Here is an 18,124-nt window from a genome sequence, read left to right on the forward strand (position 1 = left end):
GCAGGCTGTGTTGTCTTAGAACCTTCCCAAGAAGCAATGGAAACCAAGTAGGTGCCGTGGTCAGACCTTACGCCACTACCTACCCTGTGAAGGAATTAAGGTTCAGAGTGCGAGGTACAACAGTCTGTTGTTGCATTGATGTGCACACTCCACCTTGTTTGAGCAAGAGGGCATCTAGTGCCAGTCTATTTTGTAGTATCATCTTGGCAGCGGCTTTCAACTGTGTGTTGACCAACATGAAGGATGTTCTGGCGCTGTTGGCCAGACATCCCAGTTGAACAATGGTATCTTCGATGATAATGTTAGTCTTAATGTCCCTATCTGGAATCAACCGGTCAGCCACCGATCTCATCATAGATTTCAGCCATTGACCCATACTTATTTCTTCCCAAGTAGGTGTTTCTTGCTTTACCCAATAGTTATGCCCAGTTAAGGGGTGCAACATATGGGGCATCCATTTCTTAGGGCAAAACAGAAGGGTACCTAGGCGGCTGGCTGATAGGCATTTTCCCAGGTTTCTTTTTTCCACCAGCTACAGTTGGGATAGGCATATTCATCACTACACAGCCATACCGTACCCTGGGGTGTCTGTACCACCATGGAAGCATTCTTTTCCCACATGAATAAAGCTTTTGAGCTATGGTATGATTCCAGAGGTGGAATCATACTCCCACTTCTCTTGAGGTGGGTCAGTGAGTTTAAACTCTTGGACCTTAGAGTAATTCACTGTGTGGGCCCACTTAGTTAGATTTCATTTTTCTCCTCAGTGCATGTACCAGGAAATGTCTTGTATTTGAAATCAAGGAATTTGAAACGTGCGTGGGAGTCACTCTTTTACCGTTTCTAAATTGAACCAATCAGTGTCGCACAAGAGTACTGTTGCATGTTTCGCCTGGGTCTGTCATATCAGAATCTTGCATTGTATAGGAAACAGAGATGATAGGCTTTGGTGCATTAAAGTGGGTTAAATTAAATCCACTGCTTGGGGTGCTCCAGTCCCAGTCCCAAGTGTGGGGGTGGGGGGTGGTCCAGCCATCTACCCCTTCCAGGCAGCTTTTGCTGTCATTTAGGCTCAAGCACGTGGGACCTGAAGGTAGAGGTATACAACACACCTGGACACCTTCAGTGGTATTGAGGGGAACTGCTGTTTTGGAAATGTTTGCTATTAATTCTGATATGTCAATGCCTGAGCCAGAAAGGTGTGAAGGTGAGCTGTCAGCTGATATCAGAGTGGCAATACAGGCAGAAAACAGACCTTCATTAATGCCCACATCTCATGCAAAATGCATTACCATTTGGAAGACTACATTACTTCTAAGCCTTCCCTGAGGGGAAGCATCTGTCTGTGGGGTGATGTTAATGGCCATCAGGAAAAAAGAGACCACGCCACTTCATATTGGCATGGTTCAGGCACCTGCGACACTGCTCAAAATGCAACTGGTTGGCCACATGCTACCAGCAGCAGCCCTACACCAAGCCCTTCCAGAACAGAGCCTGGTCTAGCCTGCCACTGGGGGTAGTATCATTTGCTTCCTTGGCCTTAGAGGTATGGTGCTGCATGCTGAACAGCTGCACCAAAAATTCAAAAAACCTACACGAACTCATACAGACCTGGTCATTAGGGGAAACCTCTCCACTCCCCCCAGTAAGTCAACTAACACCACCCAGTATTCCTGCCGTGGTAGCAATGGCCTCAGTGGAATACAAGGATCGCGTACCATACAAGTGAACCAAGTTATGCTGTTCTGAGTCATGAACTGATCCATGACGTTCCTGCAGAACAGAAAAGTAAACGGGTCTCAGTGGGGAGAGGCTTGACGGTTACCTCTGGATCCACTTGTGGGGAATTTTTAGGGTCTTGCTGTCAGGAGTCTGAATGCTCCAGGTGTTATTATGGATGCTCAGAAGAAGGTCTTGTTTAAGCCCCTCGGTGGGGTGGTTGAAATCACTCTCGGGGAGTGATTCGTGCAGCCCTCCTCCTGCTGCCTCTGCTCACCGCCTGGCGGCGCCACTGCGCCGCCGCCGGGCGGGCTCGGGCCCCGCCGAAGGGAAGGAGCGACGCCGACCGAAGCCCCGCCCCGCCGCCGGGGTCGCCTCCCCGCGGGGCGTTACATCTGCTAACCGCGCCGTGAGGCTGGTGGTCGGGCCGAAGTCGGGTGCGTCCTTTGAGTTCCGGCTATGACCTGCGTAACGAAATGAATTGACAAAGACAGCAAAATCTTTTTGATCTGCCAGTCCCCAGTCGATTTGGGGATAGACAGAGGTTCAAATAACTTGGGGTGACAGATTTTGTTTGTTTGTTTTTGTGTGTTTTCTGATTTCAACAAAGTGTCTATGTGCTGTTCTGTCTCTGTGTCTGTACCTTATGGCTTCCAAAATCCGTGTGAGACAGCATGCCCAGGATACTGCAGGCGTTGCATGCGCAAGTGGATCTCTGTCCTAGCAAAGTGATAAAGCTGAGTGGAATGACCTGCTCTTAATTTTTATATAGGTGGTTCCACGTAGTGCTGGAGAACTTTGTACTTTAATTCCCTGTTTACAGAATAACAAAAAGCATGCAGTAGCAGGATTTGTGTGTATGTATGTGTTAGCAAGAATTTCTGCTAGGTAATTCAGAAAAAGGGCTTTGACACTGTCTCCCACAAGCTGTTGATGTACAGGCTGGATGAGCAGACAGTGAGGTGGATGGAAAGCTGGCTGAATGGCCAGGCCCAGAGAGTGGTGATCAGCAGTGCAAAGTCTAGCTGGAGGCCAGTGACTAGCACTGTACCCCAGGGGTCAATACTGGGTCCAGACCTGTTCAGCATCTTCAGTAGTGAGCTGGATGATGGGGCAAAGTGTATCCTCAGCAAGTTTGCAGATGGCATCAAACTGGGAGGGTCATATGCCAGGGGGTCATGCAGTCATCCAGAAGGACCTTGACGGGCTGGAGAAATGGGCTGACAGGAACCTCATGAACTTCAACAAAGAGAAGTGCAAAGTCCTGCACCTGGGGAAGAACAGCCCCAGGTGCCAGTATTGCTGGGTGTTGATGATCTTGAAAGCAACATCGCAGAAAAAGTTCTGGGGGTCCTGGTGGACACCAGGTTGAACATGAGCCAGCAACATGCCCCTGCAGCAAAGAGAGCTAATGGTATCCTGGCCTGTGGGAAAAGAGTATTGCCAGCAGGTCCAGGGTGGTGATCCTTCCGCTATCCTCAGCACTGGTGAGGCTGACCACACTTGAGAGTGCTGTGTTGAGTTCTGGGCTCCCCAGAACATGAGAGAGGTGGAGCTACTGGAGAGAGTCCAACAAAGGGCCACAAAGATGATGAAGGGACTGGAGTATCTCTCCTCTGAGGAAAGGCTGAGTGAGCTGGGACTCTTTAGCCTGGAGGAGAGAAGGCTCAAGAGGATCTCATCAGTGTATACAAGTACCTGATGGGAGGGTGCAAAGAGGACAGAGCCAGTCAGTGGTGCCCAGTGAACAGGACAAGAGGCAATGGGTGCAAATTGAAACACAAAGAACATCCTCCTAAACATCAGGCAACAATTTCTCACCATGAGGGTGGCCGAGCACTGGCAACAGGTTGCCCAGAGAGGCTGCGGAGTCTGCATCTTGTCCAGACAGCTTTTGAATATCTCCCATGATCCTTGGCAACCTGTTGTAGGTGTCTGGGCTGGAGCAGGGTTGTTGGACCAGATGACCTCCAGAGGTCCCTTCCAACCTTAACCAGTCTGTGACTCTGAAAAACATCCTGGTTCAGGCAGCTTCTGTTGCTCATGGTATTATGAAAAATTTCAGAAAAATTACTCTTTTACTGCTTCAGAAAAGGCTACGTAATGTCCTTCCTTTCTCACTTTTATTTTGCTATTCCTTCTCTTTCAGTCTTCTCTGCGGCCCCATGTGTTTCAGCATTATTCTTAGGGCTGCTTTCCCCTACACTGCATCATAGTTCAGTGGCTTAAAATTGCAGAAATCTAACAAAGTCAGTTGTTTGGCTGGATTTCTACTTCAGGTCTCCTCCATAAGAGTTCTTGTAAGAGCCCTCCATGAACATGAGTTGAAAAATTGAGAGAAAATCAAGACGATCTAAGATTTTTAATTTTTAGAAATTAAAACTTGAAACATCTTTTTGGATTTTTCCTTCAGTTTTCATTCACACAGTGGTATGGTTTACCTGAAACTACACCTGAAGCTATTAGCTCAAATTCACTCCTGTGGAACTCCTCACAGCATTATCTTAGCAAAGGCATCTATTTTATTTAAAATACTTAGATTAGTTTTAAGCAATAATAAATCCCTTGATTTTTCTTAATTTCAAATATTTGCTTTCCTGTTTTTCTGTGCTTACGCTGCTTAAAGCATCCAGATTATACTGATGAGAAATATTTGATGGTGCTTTTCCTCGTCTGTCAGAAATAGGCCTCTGTCTGCCTATAACAGCTTATGTTTTACTGTTAATCTTGAAGTGATTAGTATGCCTTAGACATTCTTTTCATAACAATGTCATAAACAGAAACTGTACTGAAGGCATGCACGTTGGTTACGATCTCCAAGTCAAACTCCTTTGTATGACGAAGATCTTGGCCAGATATAATGAATTCTTAAAACTTCTCTGCCAAACTGATCCTGGCATAGCTTCTGGAGCTTCATTTAAATTATGTGAGAGATCAGTAGAGCTCTTTAGCATCTGTGCCCACAATACTGTGTTTTCTTTTTCTGCCTGCTCATTCTGTGTGGCAAATATTTTTAAGTAATGCAGTTAACATCATCGCTGAATTCCACTGGGAAGCATAGAAACAATGGGATGGATGAAGAAAGGAAGTTTAAACAGCCATCATTTTTGCTACATTTTGGCATATTATTGCTATATAGGAAGATCTGATTGTATTTATGTCAGCAGGAGTTAGCACGTGATGTTACAAGATGACAGTAAGGCACAAACAGATGAAGAAAAGTTAGATTTTCTGTGTGTAAAAGGAGAGACAAAGAAATTCTTTGTTCCACAAATCATTGTCTCTACTTCCAATGGTTGAGGCAATCCTTTTTAAGCTCTGAGTACTGGTAATTCCTCCTCACCTCAGTTCTCTTGTTTCCAGGTTGATAATAGCATGTTGTTCCGAATTATCTCACCACTCTACTGGAGGAAGGGACTGAATGTAGCACTTGACACTGTGGAGACACTGTTTACCCTTTCCAAACTCCATATTAGGGTACATAGTCTGTACAAATAAGCTGCAGAATTTTGCTACAGCTAGGTATGAAGATTTTAGAAGAAAGCGATACAGCAGTGTCGTTCACAGGGGATCAAAACCCCCTCCAACAGTCAGTTAAAGTAGAAACTCTAGGAGGGAGCCAAGGCGTATGCTGAACAGACAAACTGGGACTGAGGTACTTGCTACTACACTGCAATACGGCAAGGAAGTATAACCAACTCTTAAAATTTCTGTGCCAAACTCATCCTGGCGGAGAAAGGTGAATGTAGAGTTTAATCCAAATAGAAGGAGTAAAAAGTGGTAGATTGTGAGTTGCACACAGACAGAAGCTGCAATAATGATAGCAGGTATGACTACACAGAGGTAAACTGTGAAGAAGAAAATAAAGGGTTCAAGATGGAGCTCTGTGGAAGGTGCTACAAAAATTTTAACAGCAGAGGAGTATCAGAAATTCAGGAAGCAGTTGTTCTCCAAGTCTGGTAACTCCTATCTGAGGAGGCTTCATTTAATGAAATAGGAAGGTCAGATGAGACTGGCATTAAATATTTTCTCTGAGGGTTTTAGAAACAAATACAGGAATCTGGCTAATGCTTTTCAATGCTTTTCTTTCTGCTGATGACATCAGATTTACAGAGACTTTTATTAGAGGAACACAAAACCCCTTGGTATTCAGTAAAACTGTATCTTTGTCACATATTGATTAGACCAGACTCAGTCCATAGTTTGAATGCTTGGCATTTTTGAAGTGAATGCTTACATCAGCAGATAGCCTAGTTAGGGAGTTGAAATGAGCAAGTCGAAAACACTAGAACTTGCAAGCCTTACTGTTGGAAAATAGGTCATAATGTCAGTATGTGTTAGATGTCAGAGTGTGACAAGGTTTAACTGCTGAATATGAATTTGCTCCAACTCTTCACAGGATGTGCATGTTGCAATCTTAGTGTACCTTAAATGGCTCTTTAGCACCTTTTCAGGATTAATTATGTTCTCTGAGTAATGTGCTTGTATAGAACATTGTGGTAGTATTGTTACTTCATTATTATCATGAACAGCTTTTAAAAAATTAAGAGAGTCAAAACCAATCAAAATTCAAATTGATGGGTTTTGTTGTTTGGGTGTTGTGTTGGTTTTTTTCCCCCCAACAGCTTCTACTCAGTCATTGCTTAAACAGGAATTGTAGCTGTTCAGACATCCCTCTTCCCAAGAATTCAGGCAGGAGGAACTTAAATGTTCCACTTGAAAGTACTTTGTTGCCATTGCTACTTGGCCTTAGGAATAACATAATGGCAGAAATCCTGTGTTGGACTTTTCTCAGTTACTCTCTGCATTCCTCAACACTCCATTTCTCAGCTACACCCATTCCCTTCAGACACTTAATTTTTTATACTAAGGACAGAAAAATAGTCCTGGATGAATAGCTTTTGAAAATATGAAGGTTCTTCCTGCTACCATTGCTGACGTTCTTAAGTATATATAGCCATTACAGAAGATAATATAAAAAAAATCTGTTCTATAGTAGGAATATGCTGTACTGAATATTAAAGGAACTAATACGGACTTTAATGAGTGATAGAAGATAATTTTTAGATAATCTAGAGTTTGGAATTAATGTCTGGTTTATTGATGGTATTAACAGAGTCATCTAGGATCCCATCCTGCTGTCATGAAAATAAGTATTGAAACAGAAAGAAAAAAAAAAGCTTAGTATTATTTCTGTTGTATGTTTGTATTTGTTGTATTTCTGTTATCTAGGATGTGGAGGAAGAACCAACAGTTTTCCATTGTATTCACAACTAGTGTACTTTTTAGTTCCCACATGGCAAATCTATTGCAAAGAAACTCCTCATACATACTATAGGTAGAATTCAAGAGAAAATTTGTATTTGGGTAATTGTTATTACTGTCATTGTAAATAAAAAGTGCAATCTCCAAAATTTGTATATAAAATATGAGAGGATTTATTCTTCCTGAGCTTTCTGGTTCTTCAGAGTTTTTTGATAAACACTCCACTCATCAGAAAGGGAAGCTGAGTTTGGCTGTGTTTTCAAAGGTACTTGTTTAAAGTTAGCTGTGCAAATCCTACAGGCATTTTGCAGAGAAAACTCTGTGAAAGCGAAGAACCTTTCTTCACTTGCCGGATATTATCAAGCCTATGAACACATGGAAACATTCTACCTCATCTGTAGCACATTGAGCCTCTTTATACAGAACTGTATCTAAAGAGTTATTCATCTAATTTTCTGTTTATGGCAAAAAGTTTATTGTGTTAATGTGGTTGGGGTTTAAAAGCGTGAGTAAATGGATAATTAATAATGACAAAACTCCTCTGTGGCTTAGCCTGACTGTCAAAGATATAAGTAAGTAAATAAAAATATGCTTAATTTCAAATTTGTTGTATTTTCAGAAAAAAAAATCTTATATCTTAAAATGGCATTTAGGAAATAATTCATAAAATACGCCTTTTTAAGAAAATACTTTTGCCCTTTCTGACTTTTTTCAATTCCAAAACACTAACAATATATTAAAACAAACTTGGGTTTTCATCAGAGTGATACTGACCAAAAAAAGCATCAGGCTTCTAGTGTGTATATGTTTTTAAGCTGACAGTGAAGTTGGATATACTTCTTCTCTTTATATTTAAATATGACTTAAAATAGTTAACACGTAAGTCGTCACAAATTAAGATTGGTATTAGCACAGGAAAGCAAGATAGTGCATGTGATTCAAAGATTTGCACCTTTCATAGTGATACCATTTGTGTTTTCTTCACTGGACAAGCACTGCACTGTGTTGCATAATTGGGATCGACTTTTTGGACTTCAGCAGAGCTTGAGATTTATTTGTCCTTTTAAAACCATAGGATTGGACTTGAAATAAATGAATGGAATCAATAGATCTTAAAATTTTGTTCACTTCAGGGCTTCAGTGATACCTTTTCTGTTTCTGGAAAGTATTAATTTCCTGCTGGTACTGCCATTTATTTACTATTACTTGACATATTTGACTTACAAAACTGTGAAAGATACTCAGTGGTTATTTTTAACCACTGATCTGCTGACACAGTTTGCTTAATTTAAATAAGCATTAGTAAATTACACAAGGCACAGGCATACTCCATGTGATGGATGCATTTTGAGGCCCAAGGGTCAAAATACAAATACCATATTAGTTTTACTCAGAAGGGAGCTACTGGGTGAGCTGGGTGTGAATAAACGATGGAACCCATCTTCTGCCTAGATGTTGCTAAATCATGTCCAAATTCCTTAAAATACTTCAGAGATGAAAAGTTTGCTTTCTAGGTAAACTAGATTGCACCAAGCACTAATTATTTGGAAGAAAAATGCTTGCAGAAAGTTTATACCTCTGATAAAGTCCTTAATCCCTTTACAATTTAACTGTTGCATTTGGATACAGTACTGTGCTGAGTAAATCAGTACTGATTCAGGAACTAAATGCAAACTTCTCTAGCAGATGTACTTAAAACCAAGTCCAGTGGTTAAAAAAAAAAATTAAAAAAATTTCCTTCTTCCTTGACTGTGAGCAATTGTACCTGCGTAAATGAAAAAGCAGGTGAATGGACAAGGCATGTACCATAGGTTTTATCTACAGCACAAACACCAGGAGTAACAAAAACTGGGGAAGTACTATAATCCACATACTCAGGTGGAATTTAAGTGTCTTGTAAGGGCTTAGAGATAATGAACATCCTCCTGAAGAGGAGTACTGTATTCTACTATTAATATGTTTGTCCTACCCACTCTGTATCTTGGTGTTCTCTACATTCGTAGAGGTAAAGAGCTGGTTGTGGAAGGGAAAAGGTAGAGAGAAAGACAATGACCATGAATGTGAAGAAGAAAGAGATGCTTTCTTCTGCATCTTAAATAAAGTTTACCAGCTGCTTCATTTAATAATGCATGTAAGCTAACAGAAGAACTAAAAGTGGAAAATAGGGTAATGGTTAAAATTCTTTGTTTATTTGGCACTAATGAAAAATGTGGAGAAAGAAACATAAAAAATATTGTTCCTAAATGCTTTACAAATATAGTAATTGTAAATAGATATTTTAATCATAATGGAGAAAGGAGTGAAATAAAATTGTGGGTTTTTTTTAAAATAGGCAGTGTATTGCTTTAACTCTATAATTGATTTCTATACTTAATTGTAATCCAAGAGGAGAAAATAGTATGAAATTGACCTCTGCACAGAAGAAACTCTTTGGAAGCCTTGTGGCTCCCTTTTCTACAATGTGCAAAGGACACTTTCCTTTATTTCTATTTCAGAGTGTGGAGAACTAGCTAAATCGGTTGATTTTTGCCTCTTCTGTGAAAGGGCAAACTTTGACAAGAAATACTACCTGAAATCTCACAGAAGAGCTTCTGCAGGTTTTGGAACAAAACTTACAAGCCTTCTCTCCTTTATGAACATACAGATGTATGTGAAATTTTGTTGTGAAAGAATTAGTATGGTTGCTTAATTCTGAACTCTCTGATAGCTAAAGATTAACTGAACTTTTTAAAAGAGCTGCTGAGAAGCTAAATACACACATATAATATGTATATCATGCACTAGTCTAGAGCCTGTCCTCCCTTTCCTTGTGTGCAAAGAATTTCAATCTGCTTTAGCACTAGTTATTTCAGAGAGGCCTCTATGATCCTTGGTATTACTTTAACTGCCCATTTCTACTTACACATTGAGTCATGTGATAGTTTTGTATAAAAACCTACAGAAATACAGGATGGTTTATGTATAAACAAATGAGGGTGGGGAACAAAAAACCCAACACAATTTGAACTGGAAGTAGCACATAATAAAATACAACAGGAAGTTTCTCAAAGTAAGATGTAGAGCAAAAATGGCAATATATTTTCTAAGAGCATTTATTTAACATTGGCATTCCAGCCTAAAGAAATCTATGAAATTCTAGTCCTACTTATTACTTCAGTAAATAAAGTTATGCAAATCATTGGCCATACAACTTACCCTGGCTGCATAGCACCTATTTTCTATTGACAGGAGTAGTTTGACTTCTGTCCAGAAAGAATATCCTGCAAGAATTATCTTACCTAGTTAAGGTGGACAGGAGGGTAGTCCATACGTACAGGTAGAGATCCTTTCAAAATAAGAATCTGCATTTTGTAATGGACATATGTAAGGAGCAATCTGAGGTCATGGGATACCAACAGTAAGTTGTACATATTTGACTTAAGTACACTTCTTATGACTTACATAGCTATAAATATTTAAGTCAACACATGTAATACATTTGTAGCTTATATGGGATCAAATACAACACACATGAAGGTCTGAATCATGTTGCTGCTGTTATTGACATATCTTATATTGGTGCTGAAGTGGAGAAATGTGCTGGGGTTTGCAGTGGTTATTTTTAAGAGACAGAGCTCTCTGTCTATCAGCAAAAGCCATGATGAAATTCTGTATTTTATGTCAAGTAATCCTTTTTTGTCTTTGTAGATGTTGATGAATGCCAGGCTATCCCTGGAGTCTGCCAAGGAGGAAATTGCATTAATACAGTAGGTTCATATGAGTGCAAGTGTCCTACTGGTCACAAGCAGAATGAGGCAACTCAAAAATGTGATGGTAAGTGATATTGTCAGAGAACATACCCAAAAAGTGGTTAAGTAAATCATTAGAGCACTTTAGTAATGAAAGAAAAGGTTCTCAGTAGTTGGTGTCTGATCTGAACAGACATAACATCATTGTACTGTGCTTTTGGTTTCTTCTTCACAGCATCATCCTTTTCTAGTTTGCTGTTCATATTTTGCATTAGATGGTTTTTTCTGTCTGTCTCATGTGGGTAAAGACAGTCTTTATCCTGTTTCAAAATTTAGAACTATTGATAAAGGCTGCATCTGTAAGCAGCATATAACTGCAACTGAGGTATTAGGATTTTGTTTGTTTTCTCAAAAATGTCCAAAGTACTCTAGTACAGGTAGGTGTTTTCAGCCTACTGACTACAGTGTGAAAAGCAGATGTGGCATTTTTGTAATGCATGTAAGAAATTACTGCTATGTATAGTTTCTGTTGAAGAGCCTGGGTAAGTAAAAAATATATAGGAACTGTCCTTCCTTTTTTAGATTAAAAAATCAAGTAGACCATGTTTAATAAGCATAGTTTAATAAACATAGACCATGTTTATTCAATAAACATGTTGATACAATTAAGAGCAACAATTCTGTATAGTTTAAAGTAATGCAGTAGAAAATCGCTGAGTTTTTGTGGGTTTGATGAAGACTTCACTGATTTGAGTGAATTTGCCCTGCCTTGAAAGAAATCAGAACTCTCAACTTCATCCCAGCCAGTGGGTACATTCACATTTAAATTACACAGATAAGACGACAGCTTGTTCGAGGCTTTGGCTTGTGGTTAGGTGGCAATTTAAGTATTTTACTCGGTATTAAGTTAGAAACAAATATATGGTTTGTAGCCAGTTTTGGAAGTTGGCTCAGAGTTTTCCTTAGTTTTGCCTACCATACAGAATTCTCAGAAAAATTAAGTAATACAATCAGTTGGAAAATCACATTTTGTAAGTGAAGGTGTTGCATTTGGTGTTGAAGTAATACTGAAGAGTAAGGAAAAAAAAAAATATCCAAAGGTATTTTTCTCTGGTCCTGTCCTCCACCTTCTTCAGGTTTTTTATGTTGACTAGTTTCAATTTCTGCTCAGTACCCAATAGTATTCCTGTCTTGAGTTTTTCTAGGGGAAACCTGTCTATATCTTGTTAAACCCTTCCAAGAAACAGTTTGCAAGAAATAGAGCTGCAACCATAGAAACAGAGCTTTTCTTACCATGGTTGAGGAGAAACCGCAGCAGCTTGTCAATGTGTCTGTGCATGTGCATGTGTGTATCTACCTAACCATATACAAGAGTGCGCTGATAGGTACCCAGCATATGCACAGAGGTTTAGGGCTCTGCAGGGAGCAATTACGTTCACAGGGAAAACAGGTCTGTTTGAACCACTTTAGAAGTAAGTGAACACCAGGAGCTTTGCTGAGACACTGGGAAAAAGAATGTCTCCATACCTTGAAGACAGGAAGTAGAACAGTAGAAGAGTTGTAGAGCAATAGAACAACAATGGCACCATCTCCACAGCCTTCTGCAGGATCCAGGGAGAAACCAGAAGGCACCAAGTGGAGCAAGGAATCCTACAAAAGGAAGATGACTGAAAGCGAAATTTGTAATCAGAGCCACTTTCCTTGGGAGAATTAAATCCAAGGCATTTCATCTACCCTGTGCTGCATGGCAACCTGTGAGGAACAGGGCTAAGCATAAAGTGGGCAGCACAACCTAGTAAAATCTTTAATTTTTTGTGGGACACAGAATGGGAATGTAACCATAGGCAAGAGGTAGTGGGATTTTTCTTACCAGGGAGGCAAATAGGAAGGAGTGGCTGGGTAGGATACAAGAGAGTTGTAGGCCTTCAGTGAGGCATCAGCATATAGGAAGGAGAATTGGAATTAGAAGAAAAGGAAGAGGACAGGGTGCTTTGTTTTCCCAAGAGCCTTCCTTTGGTCTTGCCCATGTTAGAAGAAGTAGAAAGGAGGTGACTGAGACCACGTATCCACTACTCCTGCTGTTTTTAGAAAAGGACATCATGCTTATCAGCTTGTGACCCTTTACTTGGCTTCTTTCTCCTCCGTACCTATGTGGAAAAAAGCCTAAAGGATGAAGCATCGCTTTCCATTCATTGCTAACTGCAAAAAACCCAGCTGATTTTGGAATTGCCTGCTGCTTGATCACTGGCTCTTAAAATTATAACTTCCTTTTTATTTCCTTATTGAGTAGTAGTGGTCAGGGGTGTGGGAGCATTAGTAATAGATGAATCGGAACACAAACTATAAACTTATATATAGTAATAATCCAACACTACTTGCTTTTTTCTGATAATGGACTCTAATCATTTGGAAAGGTAAATTGGCAGATACCATTAACAATTACATGCAACTTACTTTATGACTAAGTGTTTATAACAATGTCTAGCACTACTATCAGGTCAGAGACATGGTGCTGTACTGATGTGGATCTATAACTTAAGCACCAAGGCTAACTTGCATCCTACCAGCTCAGAGCACAGGCACAGCGAACTTAACAGCTACCTATACCCACCTTAAATCTGACATATACCTGACATGATTAATTTTGTTAGTATCTTAATGCTATCATTAGCTTCTAAGCAATGTACTTCTGCAATGGTTACACAACATTTAGGAAGTGAATAAACATCTACTCTTTGCAATTGTCTTGGCATAACTAGCTATTTTTACCATCATTTTCTGTTATGTGGGATATCAAGCAATAAGTACAGTTACCATGATTTTGAAAAATTCCAGCAATACAATTTATCTTTCAGTAGAATTCAGGTACACAAAATTCAGAAACATTTTATTGTAATTATGCTGTTAAATATAAACAACTACCAGAAAAAAAACCTGCAAATGTTGAATGTTTTCCAAAATGTGACTGTGATGCTTTACTTGAAACTCATCATTTCAAAGCTGAAGCAAAACCAGCTGTAATTGTTAAACATGTGTGGTATTTGATTGTGTAGGCAATGTACAGATTAGAAATGTATGCTTTGTTGTTCCTCGTACTGGATTTGTGTTGTCAGTTGCGAGACATTTCATTGGAAAGCTCTTATTCAAATTGGTTTTCTTTGTATTACACCTGTTTATTTTGGCAGGACTCTTTCAGCTTGAGACTGTTTAGAACTTTTTATAGTATTAAATGCAATGATTACTTTAATGTTAGAGAGTAACTTTTACATTTTTTGATGAATAGTTATCCTTGTTCTTTAGAAGTGCACTTGTTTTTTTGATTCTCTCAAACATGGTGTATTTATTATTATTCCATGAGACTTGTGCAGCAGGAGTAGGACAATAGTGATTTTGCCCAAGCCAGCTTTGAGGTGTTAGTCAAAAAAAAAGGCATTTCTAGTGTGATAAATATATCATCAGAGCAAAGACAGCATTTGGATATCTGTTATATGATGGAGTACCATCTCAGTTCAATAAATGAAGTCCCTGTTCTGGTGATGTCTGTAATCTGCCCATGGCAGCGCTCATGCTTTACTGCTGTTAACTCTAAAAGAGCTCCATGTGAAGGAGACCTGATACCTCCTCTTAGGCAAGGATGCAGTTAAAATATATCAAATAGATGTTTTCACAGAGATCCAAAAAACGCAGGTCATTTTGTATATGTTATGTTTCTGCCTGACATCTGCACTCCGGCTTTGATGCCAAAAGGAAAACTTATTCAGTGATAGGTTTCCTTCCTTCTGAAAACAGTAATTAAAGCATTCTTTGCATTCTACTTCTTTAACCTATCTAAAGTTCTGCTTTAGTTGTTAAAAATGTTATTAAGCATTTCTCCCTGTTAGTATCTACAGGAAAAGGTGAATATATTTTTAAAACATATCTGCTTAAAAATTTGTGATGCTTATGAGACCATGCATAATAGAAGTGAAACATCATCTGCAGGCTGAAATATTTGCCATTATTTCATAGTTCAGTAATCAATGGGTTTTCATTTCCTGCTTTGTTGGCAGCCAACTGCAGAACAGGTCATATGCTCCGTCTTTGTTTCTTCTAAGTCCCTGCCATTTCTGTCTGTGGCAGAAGTTAGGTACTAATTAGTCCCTGGTCACAGCTTCCCCACTAGCTTCCCCAGTCACATAATTCCCTACAGGGAATTATGCAAATAACAACCTGCAGTGCCCAGTTTGTACCATTTTTTCTGGAAAAAAAACCATAATGAAACTGTTACTTGTCCGTTTCCCCATGCTTCACAGCCAAAGTGGTAATGCCAGAATTATAGCAGTGTAGGACCATGCTTGCATTATTGAAAGAATGGAGCAGAGAATGAAAGCCAAGCCCTGGTTTTATTCAGGCTTTGTTTTTTTAATAAAGGCTTTGAGAGTTCATAATCTCTCAGTGTGAGATTTATAGGATAAAACTATAGCCAGGTCTTCAAACAATTACACTTTCAGTTAGTGGGACTGGTCATCTGAGTGAAGTTACATTGTGTTTATATATGGATTGGGCCATTGAGAAGGATATGAGGAATTAGTCTCCTATGAGTTAGAACCTGTGTACAAAGAAATTACTTAATGGAAACTGCATTGTTTTAATGATTTTTTTTTATTTAAAAGATTATATAGAAGTTATGTAGTATGGAGTATTCTGCTCACTCCTTTCCCTTCTTTAAGTATGGAAAAACAGGATAAATGTTACTTGCTGGCTACAAAGAACAAAATCCAAGTTGGAGTCAGTAACCAGGCAAGGCTCCAGTGTTCAGAGGCATAGGCTGGAATCTTACACTGACTGTTCAGACCTTCTTTATTTAACAGCAAGTTTTCTACTTAAGAAGGGGGAATTTGAGATCCCCTGCTATATCCTTTGTCCTTAAACATCCAGATGCATTTTGTGGGTTAGAGTTTTTTCCTCCAGTAATAGCTATTGTTAGAATGAGTAGGAATGTTCATGTTGTGCTTTTTGTGGCATAATGGATTTTGCTAGAACTGTACTAAGCAATAAACATTGCTTTGCTAGTCTATTTACTTGCATTATATTCTTGTGTTTCTTTTTAAAAAAAAATTAGTAAAAAGGCATATATTCAGCTTATTGGATTTATTTTGAGCCTCAGATTACAGTTTACTGACACTGACCTTTCAGAAATTAATGGCAATTGTATATCAATAAAGAAGGTTTAAAGCATTTCCAAAACACATGAGAACAACTTGCATGTATAACTGTGTCTGTATGCCCTCAAGTAGAAATGCAACTAGGTAGCTTAGGCTATTTGGGAAAATATTACCTTAAAAATTAATCCAGCTCATGGTTCAATGTTACTGATTTTATCTATATGCTTTTCTATATTACTGATTTATAGACTTTCCACAGTAGTCAGGACAACTCCTTCCACTACTGGGCAAGTCATGGAAGGATTCAAGGAATGGGCACAGAGCTGAAAAAATTTGGAAAAGGCCATTACAGGGCTTGTACCAAATTCCAGACATCCAGAGCACTAGTGTGATGTCTTGACTAAACAAAAGAAAAACCCCAACCCTTCTCTTTTTTTGGCCTAAAAGTTTTGATCTACAATATATTGAGTTTTCATTGTCTTTTTAGGAATGAAATTCTGTTCATTTTTAGGATGTTATCTTCCAGAATTAATGGAACTTGCATCTATGGGTTATTCAGAGATGGATTGTATATAGATAAACTGAGAGGAGAAATAAGCTTTCAGTTGTGCTTGCTAATTTACATAAGAGGTGAATGACTGCTTATTAGTACTTCAAGGATCTAATAAATGTGTTCCACTTACTCAGGTTGAAAATACATCATACTCCTTGACTAAACGTAGTTAGTTATGACACCATTTACAGTGACAGGTACTCTAGGAGGTAGGATGCCTCAGATGCTCTTCCAAAAAGATATGTTGCTGTACTATTGCCATCAAAGGGCTAGGACTATATGACAGACTAACTCTTTTTTTTTTTTTTTTTTTTAAATATGGCACCGAAATGCAAAGCACCTTTTAAAAGAAACAGTTCTATTTCTGGTTTTCCTGCTTTAATGTGTAATTTCATTACACTGTGTGTTATTCAGATTTGATACTACCAGATATTACTGTAGATTAAAACTATTTTCAAGGAACCCTTTTTCAGAACTCAGCAGTTGAGAGCCCCTTTTCTGGTACTTTTAATTCAGTTATTCATAAAATCCTGCTTACCGTAGCAGTAAAAGTCATGAATTCTGGATGACAAGTAGCCAGCCTGGGTTTTTTTGGCAGAAGTTCACCTATTAATACTCACACCTGCAAAGTTTATGCCACACATTTAAATTGGTTCTCACATTGAGACTGGCCTTCTCATCTCCTGTGCAACGTTGGAACTGCAGCCATTCACACCACCAGTCTTTTTCACCCTTAAGACAGCATCCCCTCTTACTATCTTTGGAGCATTTTCCTAGAGACCATTAATTTATGTATTTTGGAGGGGGGAAGGGAGGAAATTGAGTAACTTTTTCAATCAGCCATCCTAAAAATAGCTCTTTCTGAGGTAAAGTCTCAGAATTTCCAGTCAGAGGTAACAGAGATCTTGTTGAAAGAATTGCACATAAAAGAACCAGGGAGGGGGAAGGGGAGACAGAGATTTTGCTCAAAAGTTAGTGAAAAAAAGAATCCACTGACTTGGTACTGCTCCAGTAAGCAAGAAAATTAATCTTCCACAAGGATTCTCCCTGTTAGTTGGTTAAAAATATGTTTTTCTCTCCACATGGAGAAGACTGTGGAGTCTTCTTCCACTCTGGTCACTGCCCAGATTTCAGGAAGGTACCTCCTCCTGTCCCAGCTCCCTGTCATTCTTGGACAAGAGCCCTAGACAGTGTTAAACTTGTGTGCCTGTAGCCAGGTGAGAAGGATGGTCTCAGTCCTGCAGCTTTGCAGAAGTGGCTAACTATTTCCTTCCTACGTCTTTCACTTGCCAGTACTACAAACTCCACCTACTCATTACCTCAATAGACTTTGTACTATATAAGCAACTACTTTGGAATTTGGCTTCCTTTGGCAGAAGACCAGGTGTTGTGTTCTTGTAATTAAGATTACTGCCTTTAAAGTAGCAGGTACCTGTGCCAAACAGAGTGAAAATGAAGGGAAAACTTCGGTTTTCAAGTGCCTGCTGGTTTTAGTAGTCAGATTCTTATAGATTAATTTTTCTTGTGTATTTTTTTTTCTTACGCATAGTAGTTGCTATTGTACCTCAGTTACCAAAAAAACCAAACAAAAAAATGCTATGAAGCCTACAAGATTTAAGACCTACTCTCTAAGAGAGCTACTGAATGAAACATATGTTTTGAAAATACTATGTAACTAGTTCCTAGCACAGTGATTATTAAATTTAACTTGGTCA

General features: G+C 39.1%; 1 protein-coding gene across 2 annotated transcripts in view; it reads left to right on the plus strand.

Moving 5' to 3' along the window:
- FBN2 (fibrillin 2) overlaps nucleotides 1-18,124 on the plus strand; it is a 173,314-nt gene that overhangs the window by 42,211 nt on the left and 112,979 nt on the right. For both annotated transcript variants that reach the window (XM_010566065.1, XM_010566064.1), the window contains exon 7: nucleotides 10,672-10,797. In XM_010566065.1, coding sequence (XP_010564367.1) covers nucleotides 10,672-10,797 — 126 coding nt within the window. The remainder of the gene's footprint in view (nucleotides 1-10,671; nucleotides 10,798-18,124) is intronic.

The sequence above is a fragment of the Haliaeetus leucocephalus genome, unplaced genomic scaffold, assembly GCF_000737465.1.
Source record: "Haliaeetus leucocephalus isolate CR32 unplaced genomic scaffold, Haliaeetus_leucocephalus-4.0 Scaffold203, whole genome shotgun sequence".
Classification (NCBI taxonomy): domain Eukaryota; kingdom Metazoa; phylum Chordata; class Aves; order Accipitriformes; family Accipitridae; genus Haliaeetus; species Haliaeetus leucocephalus.